At 40.1% G+C, this 19,776-nt stretch overlaps 1 protein-coding gene across 4 annotated transcripts in view; it reads left to right on the top strand.

Moving 5' to 3' along the window:
• Nucleotides 1-19,339, top strand: part of ASB15 (ankyrin repeat and SOCS box containing 15) — a 48,029-nt gene extending 28,690 nt beyond the window's left edge. For 2 of the 4 annotated variants that reach the window (XM_075274262.1, XM_075274260.1), the window contains exons 2-10: nucleotides 526-636; nucleotides 9,692-9,744; nucleotides 9,831-9,962; nucleotides 10,754-10,912; nucleotides 12,870-13,115; nucleotides 15,114-15,285; nucleotides 16,413-16,980; nucleotides 18,449-18,602; nucleotides 19,077-19,339. In XM_075274262.1, the coding sequence (XP_075130363.1) occupies nucleotides 539-636; nucleotides 9,692-9,744; nucleotides 9,831-9,962; nucleotides 10,754-10,912; nucleotides 12,870-13,115; nucleotides 15,114-15,285; nucleotides 16,413-16,980; nucleotides 18,449-18,602; nucleotides 19,077-19,252 (1,758 nt within the window). In that variant the 5' untranslated portion in view covers nucleotides 526-538 and the 3' untranslated portion in view covers nucleotides 19,253-19,339. Of the gene's footprint in view, nucleotides 1-507; nucleotides 637-9,691; nucleotides 9,745-9,830; nucleotides 9,963-10,753; nucleotides 10,913-12,869; nucleotides 13,116-15,113; nucleotides 15,286-16,412; nucleotides 16,981-18,448; nucleotides 18,603-19,076 lie in introns of all 4 variants that reach the window. The other 2 variants (XM_075274261.1, XM_075274259.1) reach the window with 1 other exon arrangement.
• The last annotated feature ends 437 nt before the right edge of the window (nucleotides 19,340-19,776 follow it).

Here is a 19,776-nt window from a genome sequence, read left to right as displayed (position 1 = left end):
GAACACTGTTCGCTCATCTCTAATGTACATCTTTATGTCTTCTGTTATTTTATACTCTATGAGCAAGCCTTATCCACAAACATGAACAGGAATGAGACATGCTACATATTTTGCGGATAAATTTCTATAGCCCAACACTGATCTGGCATCAGTGAATATGCATAACACACAGAACGAAAATGTGGTTGTATTCATGGGACTTAAGACTGCCCAGATTTTTTTTTGTTTCTTAGGTTTACAAAGAAACTATTAGGGCTAGTTCACACGTAAAAACCGCCTGGCTTATCTTGGTCCCGAAAGAAAAACGCTTCCTAATTAGGAAGCAGTTTTTTGACCTTAAGGCGTTTTTTGGAGCGTTTTCTGGAGCAGTTTTTGTTGTGATATTTGCTTTATATTCTTCCATAAATTTAAAAGTGAAATGGTGGAGACTACATTACTACATCTAAGTATTACCAGTATCATAACTCTTGAGAAAGTGAATTTATTTTGCTTCTTTTATTCACACAGTTATTATCTCAATATCAGGTTGCTTTGAGGTATGGAGGAAGCCTATGAAGACCAGTTAGACAGTTACGAAATCCAGCTGGGTATTCAGGAATCATTGCAAACTACTACACGTTCTATTCGTCAAGATGGGTAAGAAACTTGGATACGGTTACGAAGCATGATACCTATACTTTAACAAAGAATGTTTATGACGTTGGTGGTCTTTAAGCAATGAGACATTTTTAAGGCAGCGCAGTGTTATGGTAAAAGCCCCTTAAAAGGATCATCAAAAATTATCATCAAAAGGGATCATCAGAAAAAAAAAATCACATATGATTTAAATAGCATTTTTGTATTAAACATAATGGGGAGAATTTATTAAGACTTGCACTTACACCACTCTTACTAAAGTCCCCAACTGGCTTGCCTGAAAGAATCAGGTTCATTGTTGTGCGCCAGAATAGAAATCTACACAAGTTAGAAACTGTTGTGTAACTCACTTCAGTTTCCTGGTGTGAGTTGTAATGAACATGTCGGCTGAGGCGTTCCAGTCCATCCAACTGCTTCCACTTTTGGAAGAAGTGGTGAGTGTGACTCAGAATAAGGGATCTGTCACATCTTTGGCAAAGGAAAGGTCCTTGTGCCTAACATGCACCACAACTACACATCTGATGTAGATGGGTTAATAAAATCCCCCATTTAAAAAAAGGGATCTTTTCTAGTTAGGAAAGGAAGATTTATGTCAAAACTGACAGCAAACTGTTTGCTTCTTCAATAAAAGAGATAAGCAGGTTCTATGGCCTTTAAGATGTAAGAATGAATTATGATTTCTGTTTGTTGAAGAATATGAGAAGGCTACACTCTATTTTAGTATAACTTAAAGTGATAAGTTGGCCAGAATACAATTGCTAGGGGTCAATTGGAGATCTGTCCCTGAATCTGAGCTGTAGGATTAAAGGCTGGCATGTACATTTCACTATCAGATTCACTCCAATGAGTAGGCGTAAGTAAGTATAAGAGCATTCGTAGAAAGGGAAGACTCAGGAGTAATACATGAGATGTTCTGGCAGAATATTGGACTTAGTACCAAAGCAGATAGTGTTAGAAAAAGATGAGCTAGCAATTTTCTCATGAAGGATACAAAGATTTTCATAATTAGGAAATCTGTCAGATTTTTTTTTCACCCTAAACTGGTCCCAATGTCTGCAGCTTCAAGTAATGACCTTTCTTATGGTGACCCTCACTAAGATTTCTGTTGTAGAAAAGTCAAGTTATAAATGTTATTCTTATGGTAGAGTTGGAAGGGACCTCAAGGGCCATCGGGTCCAACCCCCTGCGAGTGCAGGTCTTCCTAAATCATCCCAGCTATATGTTTATCCAGATTCCGCTTGAACATTTCCATTGATGGAGCGCCCACCACCTCCCGTGGCAGCCTATTCCACTCTCTCACTACCCTCACTGTCAGAAAGTTTTTCCTAATGTCTAATCTGTATCTCTTTCCCTTTAGTTTCATCCCATTGCTTCTTGTACTTCCTTGTGCTAATGAGAATAGGGTCTATCCCTCTGCACTGTGACTACCTTTCAGATATTTGTAGACTGCTATTAAATCTCCCCTCAGCCTTCTCTTCTGCAAACTAAACAATCCCAGTTCTTTTAGCCGCTCCTCATAGGACATGGTTTGCAGACCTTCCACCATTTTGGTTGCTCTTCTCTGGACTATAAGCTATAAACCCCTTCCTGACATCTGCTGTAATTGTATGGCGGATGCTGGGTCTCTAAACATGGCAGACACTCTGCGGCAGAATCAATACCTATGTAGTGTATTTCCCATAGGCTGCAATACCGTTGGATTGTAGTCTATGGGGCTTGTAATCAAATGATTGTAAATTTAAGTCCCATTGTGGGGCTAATAAAATAGTAAAAAATGTAAAATATAATAAGTTGAAATCACCCAATTTTCCCTATAATACATATAAAAGTAAAATATTACTGCGAAACACATACACATTGGGTGTCCCTGTGTCTAAAAATGCCTGGTCTAAAAACTTAGGAAATGTTTTTCCCCTACGGTGAACACCGCAGCAGGGAAAAAAAATCAAAAGTGCCTAAACATCTATTTGAACAAAAAGTGATCAAGACAATAGACATTCCCCAAAATGGCACAACTAAAAAAGTATGTTTGGCCCTGCAAAAAAGACACAGAAGTATAAAAAAGTTATGGGTATTAGAATATGGTGACTTTTAGGAAAAAAATGTTTTTGCAAAGATTAAAATTTTTTGTTATGGGATTAAAATGTAAATATAACTGTATAAATTTGATATCCCAGGTGACATGTTATTTTGGCAACACAGTCAACGCCACAAAAATGAAGCCCATAAGAAAGTCGCACAATTGCACTTTTTCTTCAAATCCACCCCATTCTGAATTTTTTCCAGCTTCCCAGTACATTATACAGAGTAATAAATGGTAACATCATGAAGAACAATTTGTCCTGCAAACATAAAGCCCTCATATGGCTCTGTGAAGGGGGGAAAAATAGAGGTTTTTAAGGCAGGGAATCAAAATAAAATTTAAATACTCCTCTGGTGGGAGGGGTTAAAACCTTAGCTTGAGATATGCAATTTGACCTTAGCTAAACACAGGGGATGGGGAGCAGCCTCATCCAGTCATGCAGACATTGCCCTAAATCACACCTTAGAGTAGCTCTTATAAGTAGAGCTAGTGAGAGATTAATCAACTACCTAAGTGCAATCAGTAAGAACCTACCTAACTACAGTACCTGTGAATTATAATTGTCGCCATTGAAAACTTACCAACTACCCAAAGATTAGAAGTGGAGTCTCTGAGAGTCTACCTAACTGCTTAAGGTTTAAAAGGGGAGGCAGTAAGAGCCTACCCAACTACCTGAGTATTATAGGTGGGGTAAGTGAGAGTTTTAACCAATTACCTAAGCCTTACAAGTGGAGCCAGTGAGCAGAGATTTCAGTGAATAATATACATCTTATACTGAATCTTTTCATATAAAGCTATATATCATCTGCTCATTCCTCCATAAGGGGCTAGATCTGGTACCCAATTGGTGCTCCTCTCTAATAAGTATGGAGTTTCCCTCCACTATTTAATTTATATGGTAAAACAACTCCTTATTTTATCTATGGGGCTTTTTAAAGGGGCTCTATCATTGGGAAAAGTCGTTTTTAACTAATCACACTCTTGCATAGGCTTTAGAAATGCTATTCCACACCTACCTTTAGCATGTAAATTGCCTCCGTGGTTTTTCAATAAGTCCATTTTTATTCATATGCTAATGAGCTTCCAGCCAGCACAGGAAGATCCCAGCAGCACTCGTCTCTGCTATTATCTCCTATCTGTGTGTGCAAACAGGAAGCTGAGTCATCAGCAGCAGCAGCCTGTGCTGAATACACCATAGGAAAGAAAAGCAAATAGGGTGCACGATGCAATGTGCACCAAGTCTAATTAGCATATGAATAAAAACGGACTTATTCAAAATCGCTGATGTAATCTACATACTAAAGGTAGGTGTGGAATAGGCTTTCTAAAGGCTATGCAAGGATGTGATTAGTTAAAAATGACTTTTCCCAATAATAGAGCCCCTTTAAAGACCACTGTTTTGTTGTTGAGCCACAGGACTGCATAATTGGAGCAAGTGAGAGTCTACCTAAGGCTTACAAGTGGGACAAGTGAGAGCCTACAGTATCTAACTACCTAAGATTTACAAGTGGAACCAGTGAGAGACCCTACCAAACTACAGTACCTATGGATTATAATTGGAGTCAGTGAGTGTCTACCTAAGGCTTATAAGTGGAAGCAGTGAGAGCCTACTTAACTACCGTATTTTACGGACTATAAGGCGCACTGGACTATAAGCCGCATTGCCCATGAGCGCCTTATAGTCCGTCTCGGTTCCTATATAAGGCGCACAGGACTATAAGCCGCAGTCCGGTGCGCATGATATCTTATTGAAAGCGGCGGCAGGCAGACTTTGCCAGCGGCCGCTTAACCCCCCGCGTGCCAGCCGCTTCTATTGGAAGCGCTCGGCAGGCGAGGAGGGGCTCTATCAGCAAAATCATGCTGATAGAGCCCAACCGTAAACGTTAGGTTAAACTACCCCCCCCCCCCCCCCGTTTTAAAATAAAAGCCTGAAACAGAATGTGAAACTTACCGAGCGGTGTAGGGTGGGCGGGCATTCAGGCCTCCTCTTCCTCCGATGTTCCGTCCTCCTCCGGCGCTCGCAAGCTGATAATGGCCTGGGCGCATGCGCAGTAGAAGCATTATGATATTGCGCATGCGCCCCGGCCATTATCAGCGAGCGCCGGAGGAGAAGGACGGAACATTGGAGGCAGAGGAGGCCTGAATGCCCGCCCGCCCTGCACCGCTGGGTAAGTTTCATGTTCTGTTTCAGGCCGGCGTGACAGCAGGGCTGCCGGACACTTCCTATTCATTTCTATGGGAGCCGACATGCGAGCGCTCCCCATAGAAATGAATGGACTGCTTTTTTCCATTCATTTCTATAGGGAGCGCTCGCATGCCGGCTCCCATAGAAATGAATGGGAAGTGTCTGTCCATTCATTTCTATGGGGAGCGCTCGCATGCCTGCTCCCATAGAAATGAATAGGAAGTGTCCGGCAGCCCTGCTGTAACGCCGGCGTGTACGGCTGTGTTACACGCCGGCGTAGTGTGAATGCACCCTTACGGTGCCTTTTATGTATGTATGGAAGCGGCACGCAGTCTTTGCCACCGCTTCCATCCATATATAAGCCGCACCGGACTATAAGCCGCACTTACGATTTCTGAGGAAATTGTAGGTTTTTATGTGCGGCTTATAGTCCGGAAAATACGGTACCTGAGGATTATGTTGCTACAAACTATATCACATAATCTTATGATTATCTATTTTGATTTATATGAATTTTCAGCTTTTCTGTTATTTTAGAATAGTTTCACCTGTTCATCCTCCGTCTCTAGTATGATAAGTTATTTGAGACTGCGTTTTTGGTACATTACATCATATAGCACTTCCTAGTTGGGCGTTCAGTCTCTCTGACGAGTGTTAGGGGAGGGGTGCCATTTCTGGGCCTGGTGTGAAATAACATATGCACTGAAAATGCTGTTGACATGGAGATTGATAGTAGAAGGGTATGCTTGAATATTCATTATGTTTAGTATATATATATCCCTGCGGTTTGAGTTTCACCAATCCTCTTCAGGAATTATTTCATTTTTATTTTTTTTTTTATGTTTTGATTATTTGTTACTCAGAAGTATCCAAGTGGTATGTGAACTGATCAATGATTTGCACTTTATATCTAGTATGTAATCTCCCCCTGCACTACAGCCATAATACACAATAAGGCTTATTGTTCAACTCACCATTTCAGTCAAGCACAATACTGGATTTGCCCAGAATCACAAATTTGATATAAGTCTTTCCCCACCAACAGGATAGATAGAAAAAAAGCTTTATTGACAAGGGCTAGGTATCAGTATTTTAATACAGTTACGCTATTTTCATGTCTTCACCCAGGTGTCTGTTGTTTTGGTCTGCCATAGGACTAGAACAACAAATACATAGACCATTAAACCAGTGGCTGCTATTGGTGTTGGGTAATATTCTGTACAGTGTGGTGGGAAGCTGGAAGAAAATGAAGAATGAGGTGGAATTAGAAGAAAAATAAATTTTGTTGTTTGTATTGCATTAACTACGCAGCAAAAATATTCTGGTACAATCATGGAAATGCCAAATTTATATATTTTACAGATAATGAACCGTCACTCGGTGGTTATGCTGGTGCCTGGAAATGGCCTCTCACCGCTATATCAGTATAATAAAAGAAATTTCCGGCACTCAATGAGTATGCTTCCAAAAGTGAATATTTATTTTGGTTTTGTCAAAATAAATATTCACTTTTGGAAGCATACACATTGAGTGCCGGAAATTTCTTTTATTATGCCAAATTTATATAGTTTTTGTTATGCTTTAAGACCTATACAAAAATCCAAATATTTGAAAAATAAAAGCATTATATTGTGCGGGAGACACTAAGAGAATGGGTGAGACCAAAGGGGATGGGGAAGGTAGGGACCATGAATACATTTATTGAGTTGGTTGGTTGCTATATAACAACTTTTTCCTTTTTCAATGATTTTGATAAATCTGACTTTGAAGTAACTTCATGGAACAAGCTTTTGCATCAGTATTTCATACATGGTCAAGCTCTTAAGCTTCCAGAGCTCAATAGAAAATGCAGGCCTGGTAGGAATTTTGTGTCATAGACCAATAATGTCTGATGACTAAATGGTTTACACAGAATTGTCTCAGGTTTAGAAGCTGATTTGTACGTGCCAAATGACTGGAATTGTTCTGTCAGGATAAAATTAGAAGAAGAACATCCTGATTAAGCTCATTGTTATACAAACAAAACACCATGTTATATCCAGTCATTTCAGAGGTTGTTATAGATTCATGGAATTATTGAATGGTTAGTAGAACATATGGAGGTGTGGAAAAGTGGATAATCACATTCCCTGTCTGATAATAGACTTAAGGACATCATTGTGGGGAGTCCTCAACTCAAAAGCTCCCCTCTATCAGCCAGAGAAGATACTGCTGAATCACTCTCTCAGATACCCTGTGAAATGATACTAGGTAATACTACACTCTCCCTGTAGGATCTACTGCAGCAGAAACGTATTTCTGGTTGCAAATTTCTCTGGCCATAGCTGCTAATAGGAAAGGACAACTTTAATTTGGATAGTGCTAAGCTGGTACCTTCTGTTGGTATTGCAGCTAAGACTCTTACAGCAAAACACCCTGCTCAGGTGCTGACCTCCTGACCCATAGGAATACCTGACCACAACCCTGATTAGTTCTTTTGAGGTATTTAGATCTATTTGGGCCCCATGTGATACATATTGTATACTGCAGGGCCTCTGACCAGAACTCCCTTCCTCACCCCCTAGGATAGGATCCTCCTCCTCCCTTGTATCTCTCTTTTTGTCTTACCCCTTGTTTCTTGTTTACCTGAAATAGCTTCTGTTTGTACTGGTTATCTAAGGGGGCGTTCACACTACTTGTCATTCATTTAAATGGCGATCGGGTGCGTTCTTTTGCACTCCGTGCCCTTCCTTCACTGTCCGCTTGTAAAGATGTCCAACTTTTGAAGCGGACAGAAAAACCCGACATGTAGGTTTTTTCTGTTCGCTTGAAAAGTCGGACATCTTTACAAGCGGACAGGGAAGGACAGGCAAGGAGTGCAAAAGAATGCACCCGATCGCCATTTAAATAAATGACAGATGTCACGGACACAGCTAGTGTCTGCTTCTAATGTCCGTGCAAGATTTTGAACGGACACTAGGAGCGGACACTACCTGTCGGACACTGATGGTAGTGTGAACGCCCCCTTATCAGTCTAACTTGGTAATGTTTCGTAATCACTTCGTTTGTCATTTTCATTAAAATTTCAATCAAAACTACAGTTCTAAAGAAAACGGATCAGTGGGTTGGGTCAAAAAGGAAAAAAAACAATGAAATTCATCTTTTTTATTCACTGACATTTTTTTTCTCCGCATCAAAAACTGATGCAAAATTGATGATATTTGGTCATCAAAAAAAGAAAAATGCAACAGATGCAAAACAGCCGTTAAAAACCGACATGTCCATTAGAACAATGTGTGATAAGACAAACTTTTAGGTACTACTTTTTGCATCTGACATCAAAACCATCTAAAGCCACTGAAATATTTAGGAATATTTCACAATTTTGATTGGTTGTTACACTGAGTTAGATAATAAAGCTCCACTGTACAGCTGTATATCAGAGGTGGTACAATGGCTTATTAACCACTTTAAGACTGGGCTATTTTCACTGATTCAGGACCAAACACATTTTCAGTAGAATATAGTCAATCAATATAGTGTTTTACATACCTTTAAGTATAAGCAACAAAAAATATAGGTGAGTCACACCCAAAACTGGACGTATTAAAAGGGTGAATCATTGTTATTTAGTTTAAAAAGAGAGATTTTTCTGTTAACAAATATACAAAAGATATAATAGCTGAAGAAAGCCAATGTAAAAACTTAGTACATGGAAACACTACAAAATCGCCATGTTCGCAAACCAGTCACCAAAATATTTTTTCTTTCCAGATTGCGTTTGTTGAACCAAAAAATGGTGAAAGTGAGGGCTAGTTCACATGGGGCAAGATGGTCAGGATTTTGACGCAGAATCCGCGTCAAAATCCTACCGTCTCCCATTGAAATCAATGGGAGCTGGTCATTTCTTTTTTCAGTGCGTAGTTTGTTCCTGCTCGCGGAAAAAAGAAGCGAGCTGCCGTTTCTTAAAGGCAGATTCCGCGGCTGATTCCGTCTCACGACACAACCCTCCGGACTAGGCCCATTCATTTGGGCCTAATCTGGAGCGGAAAGCCATGACGGGATGCTAGTGCACTGCACCAGCATCCCATCATGGCAGCCGTGACAGAATGTGTTCACGCGGAACCCCTTGTTAACTAGCTGTAATATCACCTACCGCTCAGTATAACAATAATTAAAAGTAGATGGGTAAGAGATTTAATCCTTAAATTACAACTAGTGCGCACTCTGTAGGCTTTTTATTCTCAAATATACCAACTGAAGGTCTCTGGGTGGTTGAGAACCCTAGTAAACAGAATCCAGGTAACCCCCTGCCCCACTAGCTACCGATTTGCCCCATGAAAATCTTGTCTCAAATTTAGTAACCACCTAACAACCCTTTATAGAGCAACATCTACATATATATCCCTGCTCCTACTAGACACCCAATGCCTTTATGTGTCGACCATTGCCTGCCGGCACTTCATCAAAGTTGTATCTAAAGAGGACTGCCAGTGGTCTACACTAATGGTCTCTCCATATAAGAGCATACAGATACAAATCCCCGCTCGCCTTCATTGTGTCGCCTGGGGCGGTGCTAGAACGTGTGACCCAGCAGCTCACATAGTTCCTGGCCTCTAGCAGTCATGCACTGTACACAGCGATCAGGAATGCAGGGATTGTAATAAACTAGCCCTACCTTCCCTATGGGAGGTCTTACTGTAGGGACAGCAAGCATCCCCATCTTATAGCTTCACAATTTTATTGTAGCTGCTTAACTTATTTGTACAGTAGAGCAAATAAAGATTTAATGCTAAAATATTTTGCAGATTTGTACCAACAAGTGATATCAACAGAAAAATTGTAGCTGCTATAAAGCAAGGTAAACTAAATTCACATGCGAGTACATTGGTTACAGTAGTAATGTTATATTTTATAGCTAAAGAGTTAAAATAAATCCTTTTTTAGGGGAAATCACTGAACTGCAGACATATATGCAATATAAGTATGCACTTGATGAAGCTGATGAAAAAGGTTGGTTTCCTGTACATGAAGCAGTTGTGCAGCCAGTCCGTCAGATAACAGAAATCGTCCTTGATGGTAAGTTTCTTTGAAATACAGATGTCACAAACAGACCTTGTACAAGCATTATTAATTCCTGGTATCATACTTAGTCTGTCCGTCAGTTGTACTTCATACAGAAAGAGTTGAATACAACAAGGAAGCCTTTACCTTCCTGCCTCACCATTCAGGCTGCTACCAGTGATGTCTTTGGTTTAGTGCAGGCTTGCTTCATGGAGCTGGAGACAAGTTTGGAGCGTTATGTGTGATTTTTTTATTTTATTTTAAGTTTTACTTTTTTATTTCCATGGCACAACTACTGTGTGAGGCCACTGAGCAGCATTGTACTGTGTGTGATGGCCATTGTGGAGCACTATTCTGCATGTAGAAGCCACTGGGAAGCATTATACTATCTGGGCACCACTGGCGAGTATTATACATTGTGAGGGCCATTGGGAAGCTTTTTACTGGATATAGGCCATAGGGATGCATTATACTGGGTGGGGTCTAATAGAAGTGATTATGTTGGGTGTAGGAGCCACTAGAGACCATTATATTGAATGTGGAAGCCACCAGGGAGCATTATGCTTTGTGTTGGGCCACTGAGGACCATGGTGATGGTGAATTTACTGAGGTGGGTGATAGTAAAATATGAATTTTGATATGTGCTGTGCGGGAGTAGTTGGTTGGTCTCATTTAAAAATGGTGGGCTTATATAGATGTACATGTAATGTGTATAGACACCTTAAAACTACTATATTGTGTTTCTTCTTTGTTTTTTTGCCATTAATAACCTTTAACCAGTTTGTATTATTATTTACTCCATGCAGCTATACATAAAACACAATGTGAACAGAAGACAAATGATGGGGAGACCCCACTGACTCTTGCTGCAAAGTCTGGATTAATTGAGAATGTAACAGCACTTCTAGAGAAGGGAGTCTGGCCAAATACCAAGAACAGTCGGGGGGAATCTCCTCTTCTTATTGGTATGGCTTTTAAACTTACTTTTACAAAGTTTAACTTTTCTTGATTTTCACATATATTTGCCTATTCCATTGACAACACCCTATTATGTTCTTATTACCCAAATTGCTCAGTTTACGTGAAGGAATCTAATTTCTCATTGCCTTATCTAACCTCAGTTCCCATCAGCAGAATACAGTCATCAAAATGATAGGCTGAGGCCCCAGCAGTCAGTATTGTTGCGTATCTACAACGTGTGACCAAAGCTGGTTTCACACACAGGGGATGACATATTAATACTAGCGCTTTTTGCATTGGTGTTAATCCATTTGTGCTTTGGCGCAAGATGCTCCACAATTATATTTTTGGCCAGTTTTTTTTCCTGAAATATTGAACATTTTTGTGTAGTTTTTTTCAATTATGTTTTTCATTCAATTTTTTCTTATACTAAATCTCTGAAGCCAGATGTTACATGAAAAACATTAAACAAATGTGTCATGTTTATGGTGTTTTGATAGACTGTTTTGCTTTTTTTTTTGTGGTTGTTGGTGTTTTTTTTCTTTAAAATTAATTTTCCATAGGAAAAGATGAAAAAATTTACACCAAAAAGACTTGCAATAAAAACACATGGCACAGATAAACATGTGTATGTGAATGAGTCCTAGTAGAGCAAGAAGAGGGGTGTCACAGAGGTCGTGAGCACTTCATGTCAGCTCCTCTCCTTAATACATTCAGGTTTTAACACTGCCTGGATTCTCGTGAGACACTGAGGAATTAGATTTTACTACAACTCTTTTCCCAATTTATCCTATGAGAGGAGGGAATGTCATATATTAGTATGTTAAAAGGAACCTGCCGGGTATTTCCACCCATACCTGGCACCAACATGTGCAGCATCAAGTGATGACCTCTCCTATAGTGCCCCTCACTGAGGTTTCTGTTGCTGATAAGTCACATTCTGAACTTTTAATATCTTAGTTTGGTATAGGTGACTTTACCGTAGCAAGTTACAGGGTGGGGAGCGACTTCATCTAGTCACACAGTTGGGTAGGCTGATTTCAGACAGTGAGGGACATGTCAGTCATGCCACACAAGATGCGATTTAGCACAATGACTGCATGACTAGATGAAGCTTCTCACCATCTACCTGTGACTATTGTGAATTTGGTTATGCTGATCTAATGTTTTAAAAGCTTATAACTTGACTTTTCAGCGACAGAAAGCTTAGGGAGGGGCATCATAGGAAAGGTCATTATTTGAACAGTTTAGGTTGGGAAAAACCTAACAGGCTTCCTTTAAGATAAGTCCCCATGTTGCAGAAAAGCTGTTTTTCTTGTTGCTGACTCCACTGCAGTTTTTTTTTTGAGTGAAAGCCAAGAGTGAATTTAACAGAAAGAAGTGTAAGGGCTTCCTATATAATTCCTCTCTTGAAGCCACATTTGACTTTGGCTCAAAAAACACAGCAAAATCTGCAATAAAAAAACAGCTTTTCCACAACGTGGGGACTAAATCTTAAGCATTGCTCTATATGAAAAGGTTTAATCTGGCGATTTATCAAGTATTTTAACTAAAAGTTTATTTGTCTTAGGGGAACTTCACACTATTATTACAGTCTGTTTCTCCAGCCCCCTCCACCTGTGTCCATTCATATAAATACATATAAATGATGGACACTTTCTTCCATCATGTTTATTTACTTTTCTAATGGTAAAAAAAGTCCTGCAGGTAAAACTTTTTCTGCTGTCAGAAAAGTGCAAAACATGCCGAAAGAAAGCTTCTATCAGGTTTTTTACAACGGACACCAGATGGAGGGGCTTCATCTGCATCTGCTATTAATGTTCATTGCTTCCCTTTGTACTGTATGACAGATGAGAGCAGAAAACATCAAATGACAGTAGTGTGAACTCACCCTTAGCTTTTGACTTTGAAAAGGTATGACATTTACATGATTTTCTGTTGCGGAATTCTTCTCCTTTTCAGCTGTAAGGATAGGAAGTTATGACATGGTGTCCCTATTGATCAGTTACAATTGTACCATTAACCAGCCCTGTGTGAGGAGATGGTCAGCGATGCACGAAGCTGCAAAACAAGGACGCAAAGATATTATCTCTTTACTCTTGAAAAATGGGGGGAATGTCAGCCTTAAAGATGGTTTTGGTGTCACGCCATTAGGAGTCGCTGCTGAATTTGGTCAATGTGAAGTACTGGAACAACTAATACATAAAGGTAAGTAAAAAAAACTCATATAACATGAACAAGTTGTGATGCTAACTGTAAGCAAGCTTTGACTGTTTATTGAGGATGACATTAATATTTTATTGAAATTATAGAAGGGTTACTCACACCTACTGTATATGGTGTGGTTTCTGGATTAAGATCAGTCTGACTCCTGCGAGGCCCATCAATGAGCTGCCAGAAGTGAATATTTCATGGTTTACCTGACACAGTCTTGTAAACCTGGTAGTGGCCGTACCTGGTACTGCAGCTCAGTCACATGAATGCTACAAAATTTCTTAGAATAATCTCTACTACCTTAAAACCATGTTGAAGCAACAATACCTGTTTAACACCTCCTCACCCCACCTCAGGAATTTTTTATTTAAATTTTTGACTTCCCGCCTTCCAATCTCCATAACTTTTATATTTTTCCATTCACAGAGCCACATGATAGCTTAATGTTTGCAGCACAAATTATACTTTGTATTGGTACCATTAGCTATTCCATACAATATCCAGGAAGCTGTAAAAAAAAGTACAGAATGGGGTGGAATTGGAGAAAAACTACAGGCTTTGTTTTTACAGTGTTCTCTTTATAGCCAAAATTACTTGTCACCTCGATTCCATTGGTCAGTACAATTCCAGGGATACCAAATTTCAGCCAACTGTATTGCAGTCTATGGGAGATATGCTATGCAACTATTGAGGCTGGTCATAGACCAACCTCCATAGCTATAATACAGTGACAAGCCTGGGAGCCTTCATAAGGCTTCCAGCTGTCAAGGAAACAGGACAGCTTCCACATCTTTAACTCGTGGGAGCCAGTCATGGAAGACATTTTTACTTTGGGGGGAAGAGGTTCCTCACTCATGATGCACGCGATCATTAGCTCTGGATTCCACAGTGGAGACCCAATAGCTATGGTGGTCACTCACCTCTACAGACCCAACATCTGCCGTAATAGTATGGCAGACGACGGGAAGGGGTTAAAGTAAATTTCACAAAACAAACTGCATGCCTTATCTAATTGATGTTTTAAACTCAGTGAAGCTGGTAAACTATAAATCTATGTCAGAATGACTATTATCCTTTTTGAAGAAAGAAATGACATGACTCAAAGATTCCTTTCTTAAGGTTTGTTCACACAGCATTTTATGCAGGCTAAAAAAATCTGTTTCTGGATTTAGGAATCAATTTTTGAGGATTTTTTTTTTTTTCCACGGGGCGATTTAAGGGGATGGTTCAGTTTCCTTAAAGGGATTGACAAATATCTTCTGTAAGCTGATAGCTGGTCAGGTAATGGAAGGGGTGTACATCTCACCCAGACTACTCAGGTGGGTGAGATGAAAAAACTCCAGAAGGAATGTTTTTCTCAGCAGACAACTTTTGTCTGCTGAGCATTTTGGTAAATGCCAAAAGGCTCCCATTGACTGCAATGGGAGTCACTTGCTTCTTTTTTCCGCTAGCTAGTAGCAGAAAAAAGAAGCAAGATGCCCTATCTTGCCGCAGCGTCCATGGTGCGAGACTCCCTCCCGATTAGGTCTATTCATTCGGGCCTAATCCGGAGTGGAATGCTGCAAAGGGATGCTGGTGCACTGCATTGGCATTTCAACGTGGCTAGCCACACAGTATGTTCACATGTGGAATCCATTTTTTCGCCATGTGAACATATCTTAACTCAGAGCACTGGCCAGACTGGTACACTGCAACAAATTCTCAGCTGTGCTAAAACAACAGGAGGTCCAGGAGCAAAGGATAATAAAAGGACACACCTCCTGCGCCATAGCATGCCGGAGGACAGCACAGAACTCTCAACGGGCAAAGATGTTACAATAGCACAATACACCTGGCAGAATGCTCATGTGTCTAGCTAAATGTTATTCATAATATCTTTTAGGGAGCTGCAATTACTATTCTTTGAAGTATTTATGCATATAGCTTCCTTACTGCCAATTTCTTTTCAATGTACTTTTTTCAGTTCTCAGTCATCTTAAAAACATCTTCTAGGTGGAGATATCAACATAGAAGCAGATGATGGCTCCACAGTGCTTGCTGATGCTGCTGTTGGAGGAAATCCAGATTGCATTTCTCTTCTTTTGGAATATGGGGCTAGTGGAAATATGCCAGATAAAGAAGGTTATCTTCCTATACACAAAGCGGCATATGGAGGACATTATCTGTGAGTATTATGTTGTTAGGAAACTAGTTTGATAAGATAAACACATGAAAGTATTGACTGTTAAAAAGGAGCAAAAGTGTCAGCAAGATGTGGAGCCACTGTGCCAACTAACTGGGTGAACTTAGGACCACTGCTAGAGACATTATCTAAGTAGCCCTTCCAGTATTCACCAATTAACCCTATATGAGGATCTGGAATTCTCTGTGAGAGGAATACTAGGTTACTACCTCTCAGACTAGGTAACTACCTCTCAGACAGGTCCCAGTATAGTTGTCTACTGACAAGAGCCAGAGAGACACCAGTGCAGTAGTCAGAAGATAAGCAAAGGAATCTAGTAAAATGAAGACCACAGGCAACAGCGAGCTCAGGAACAAGCTATAGGTTAATACATACATAAGGACATACAAGAAGCAGCACAATGGATGCAACCTTACAGTAATAGAGGGAACCTAATTGCTCAGGTGCCTGTGAGGGGGCTGAACAACTCTAAATAGGACAGGCTGTCCAGGTAGTGGGTGGTATGGGAGCAGGAGGAATAAGTGAGGAAATGGTGCAGACAGGAGGCGAGTGCATAGGCGGCAACAAGAAGGAAGAGGACAATCACCGTGGGATAAGAACATGCTTTGGCAGCCATGACTCGCTGGTGCTTTATTTTACTTGCTGATCCTTGTATTACTGTTATTTACATGCAGAGAATATGTGGACAAAATACATTTCCCATGATTAATCTGCCCTGCTGTCACTGTCTGTGTTTGATGCTCACATGGAGGGGGGAGGAGTAAGTTTGCAAACAAAACATCATAGCAACAAGTGACCTTGGATGGAGGGATTTATTACCTGTGATTTCAATACAGGGAAGAATGGAAAACTGAGGTCGGTACAGAGAATGAGAGAGAGAGAGAGTAGACAGATGAAACATGGGAAATGTAGTTTGTTCATGGATTCAATATAAATAAAAGAGATATAAGGAGCAGCAAGTAAAATAAAACTAAGCAAAGGCCACACAAGATAAGTATTTAGCACTGCTGTGGATGTATTTGCAGATATTTTTTGGAAGCTGGATAACCCCTTTAAAGCAGTAGCATTTTGGGCGGATGTTTGTTATAATGTATTATGTTTCCCTTTAGTGCACTAAAATATCTTATTCCTGTGACATCACGACGTGCAATTCAAAGAAGCGGATTAAGTCCTATTCATTCTGCAGTAGATGGACAAAGTGTGCAGTGCCTAGAACTACTCATTGAAAATGACTTTGATGTCAACAACCTCTTAGCTGAACATTTATCTGAAAACTATGGTGATAAAAGATTAACTGCATTGTTTTTTGCGGTATCCAATAAAGATGTTTTATGCACAGAGATTCTATTAAAATCAGGGGCTAACCCAAATTTAGACCCTTTGAACTGTCTCTTAGTGGCTGTACGATCCGGAAGTCATGAAATTGTGAGGCTTCTCCTACTTCATAATGCCAATGTAAACTGCTACTTCAAGGTTGTGACTGACACTCATTTTCCAAGTGCAATACAGTATGCCCTCAGTGATGAAATCATGCTACGGATGCTACTGAATAATGGGTACCAGGTTGAGAGGTGCTTTGACTGCATGCATGGGGACATGTATGGTGGATCATTTGTATGGACAAGCTCTGAAGAAGTGCTTCCTGGTTGGACATCCACTGTTATAAAGGATACCCATGTGAGTAGTCTTATGGGATAACATTATTATTGGATAGTTCCACCAAAGCTGTATGTAATGTACTAATTCACCTTATTTGCCTGTCTTTAGAAACAGTTTAGCTTCACCTATTTTGTTCAATTTTACCTATCATTATGACTTTCCAGATAGAGGGAGGAGGGAATGAAGCTGCAACTTCTCACTCAGTGTTTCAGTAAAACCACATGACAAGTTGAGGAGGAGCAGCAGGTAGGAGGCATCAGAGCAGACAACACAGATCTGGCATCAACCTCGAAGACAGGGAATGAGCGAAAATGTGCATTTACATAGAAAAATAAAGGGATGGATAAAGAGCCAAAATATATTCAAATCAGATCTCCTGTTTCTAACCTGCAATGATGGTGATACTTACCATATATCAGTATTAGAACTTGTATGTTATACTAATAAAGTATTAAATGTCATGTTTTTATTGATCATTATTGTTTAGTACCCTAAGGGTCCATTCACATGGAGGAAAATGGTAAGGAATTTGGTGTGGAATTTCAGCTCTGAAAAAAAAGCTTCCCATTGAAGTCAATGGGAAGCTTTTTTTTCAGCACTGAAATTCCACACCAAATTCCTCACCATTTTCCTCCATGTGAATGGACCCTTAAAGGGTTTTCCAGGCATTTTTTTTCTTTATATGGTCTCTTAGTGCTATTAATGGGTTAATAAATGCACCCATATACCTAGCAGTGTATAGCAGTGTTTTGAATGATTTCTGGGTGTCTCTGGGAGCTCCTGGTATCTCCTGCATTTGTTTACATGCTTCAGCTTCCAGCTATGTAACGTCCACACAAACCCCTCTCACCTTACTCCCTCCTCCTTCCTCACTCCCAGCTCTCTCCCTCCCATACATCCCCTCCCTTTCTCTCTAACAATCCCACCTACTACTATCTCTCCCATACCTACTTAGCCTAACCCCTGACCCCATTATATAACTACCTCTCTTCCTTCCTTCCTAGTTCTTTTCTGTCTTGCTCTTGTTCCCAGCACTGCTGTGCGCTCTGCAGCGATGATTCCCCTCTACTGCACAGACATGGGAGATGCACAGTTAAAGTGGATTATCAACAGTAGTGTGCAGAGCAGCGCTGGGACAAGTGGAGGCAGTCAGAAAAGGAGGAGCTGTCCCGCAGAAGGAAGACAGGAAGGTAACTATGATGGAGTGGATGGGGGGGAGTAGTAGTGATGATCCGTTTCTGGAAACGGGAAAACAGATCATCACTGGATATCAAGCAAATGTCCCTGGGGTGGTCATATGACTGCCCAAGGGATATGAGTAAATATACATTTTTGATTATGTTATTTAGAAAGTAGGAGTGGGGGTGTTTAGATTAGCGTAGGGATTTCCATTTATCCCGGATAACCCCTTTAATTCAATCCCCCAAGTTTGTTAGTAATGAAATTCATAGAAAGCGCTGACATTTTACTGTTTTTCGTTCTTCAGTTTTGTGATTTTATCACAGTGTCCTGGATGAAGCATTTGGTTGGAAAAGTTATTCGAGTCTTAGTGGATTATATGGATTATGTTCCAATTTGTACAAAACTGAAATCTATTCTTGAAGTACAAAATGAATGGGCAGAGATTCAAGAAATTATAGGTAAATATTATCTTCATGTTTCTAAACTAAGTAACTTCATTTTTTAAAACAACTGTACCGATAGACTAGAAATTGGTCCATTGACATCAAAAGCTGTATATGCCCTTGGAAGTGGCAGAGACAGACGAGTGCGATACTTCAGCTATTTCCAGCACTCCCATTGAAGTGAATGGAGTGGGGGATTCACCAATGAGGCACCTCCATTTATAGCTGCTACATTCATAATGGAGGTAATAAACCCCCGTTGTCTGGATCAGTGGGATTCTCAGCAGACTACCAATCAGTAAATTATCAGCTAAATATTTTTGTGGCATAACCACTTTATATCACTAAAGGGTTAAAATACACATGAGGTACCAGAGTTATGTGCCAACAATATACAAAAATGACATATTAATGAGGGTTTTTGCAATTTTAATGTGAATGTTAGAGGGTTAACTGATGTATCTGCTTATAACTGTTATTTATTCCCAGCAAACCCACGTCCACTGAAGCATTTGTGCCGGCTTAAACTACGGAAGCTTTTTGGTCTGGAGACATTACAAAACCTGTCATCTGTGAGAAGAGTGGCTCTGCCTCCTCTCCTGAAGTCCTACTTAATGTACAAAGAATATGACTTATATGGGAAGGGGTTACATTTTGATACGTAATGAACTAATAAGTGTACTTTCATGCCTAAGAGTTATCTCACAGAATAAAGCTTGATAACTCCAATAAAGATTATGGAATTGTATTTAGTATATTTTACTATCTGTCCGGATTCACTTTGCCTTCAACTGGAGAAAATCTTTTCTCTCAGTGACAGAGGTCATGAGACTGGTTGACACCATTATGTTATATGAGAAGATTAATGCCACCATCTCCAATAGCTGTCCAATCTCTGATAAGATGTGGGCGCCTTAGGTCCACTGGTCTCATACCCCAGGTCTTCCATACCGTCATCAGCCTTTCTGGCAACTCCTTAGATTTCACTTCTCGCTGCACATGTGCACTATGGTGCTACTTTTCTCCTCTTTTCCCTGACCCAGGTTGGTTTTTAAACTTTTATTCTCTCCTTGTTACGCCCCACCCCCTCACATTCTATATTTGCAGATTTTGGATGTATAATGTTATCTTAGACATTCACTAGCATCTCTCCATCAACTTATATCTGTATTTTGTTCACTTTGCTGTT

The sequence above is a fragment of the Leptodactylus fuscus genome, chromosome 5 (genome assembly GCF_031893055.1).
Source record: "Leptodactylus fuscus isolate aLepFus1 chromosome 5, aLepFus1.hap2, whole genome shotgun sequence".
NCBI classification, from domain to species: domain Eukaryota; kingdom Metazoa; phylum Chordata; class Amphibia; order Anura; family Leptodactylidae; genus Leptodactylus; species Leptodactylus fuscus.
Note: the sequence above shows the minus strand (reverse complement) of the source record. Positions and strands in the feature narration are given on the sequence as shown.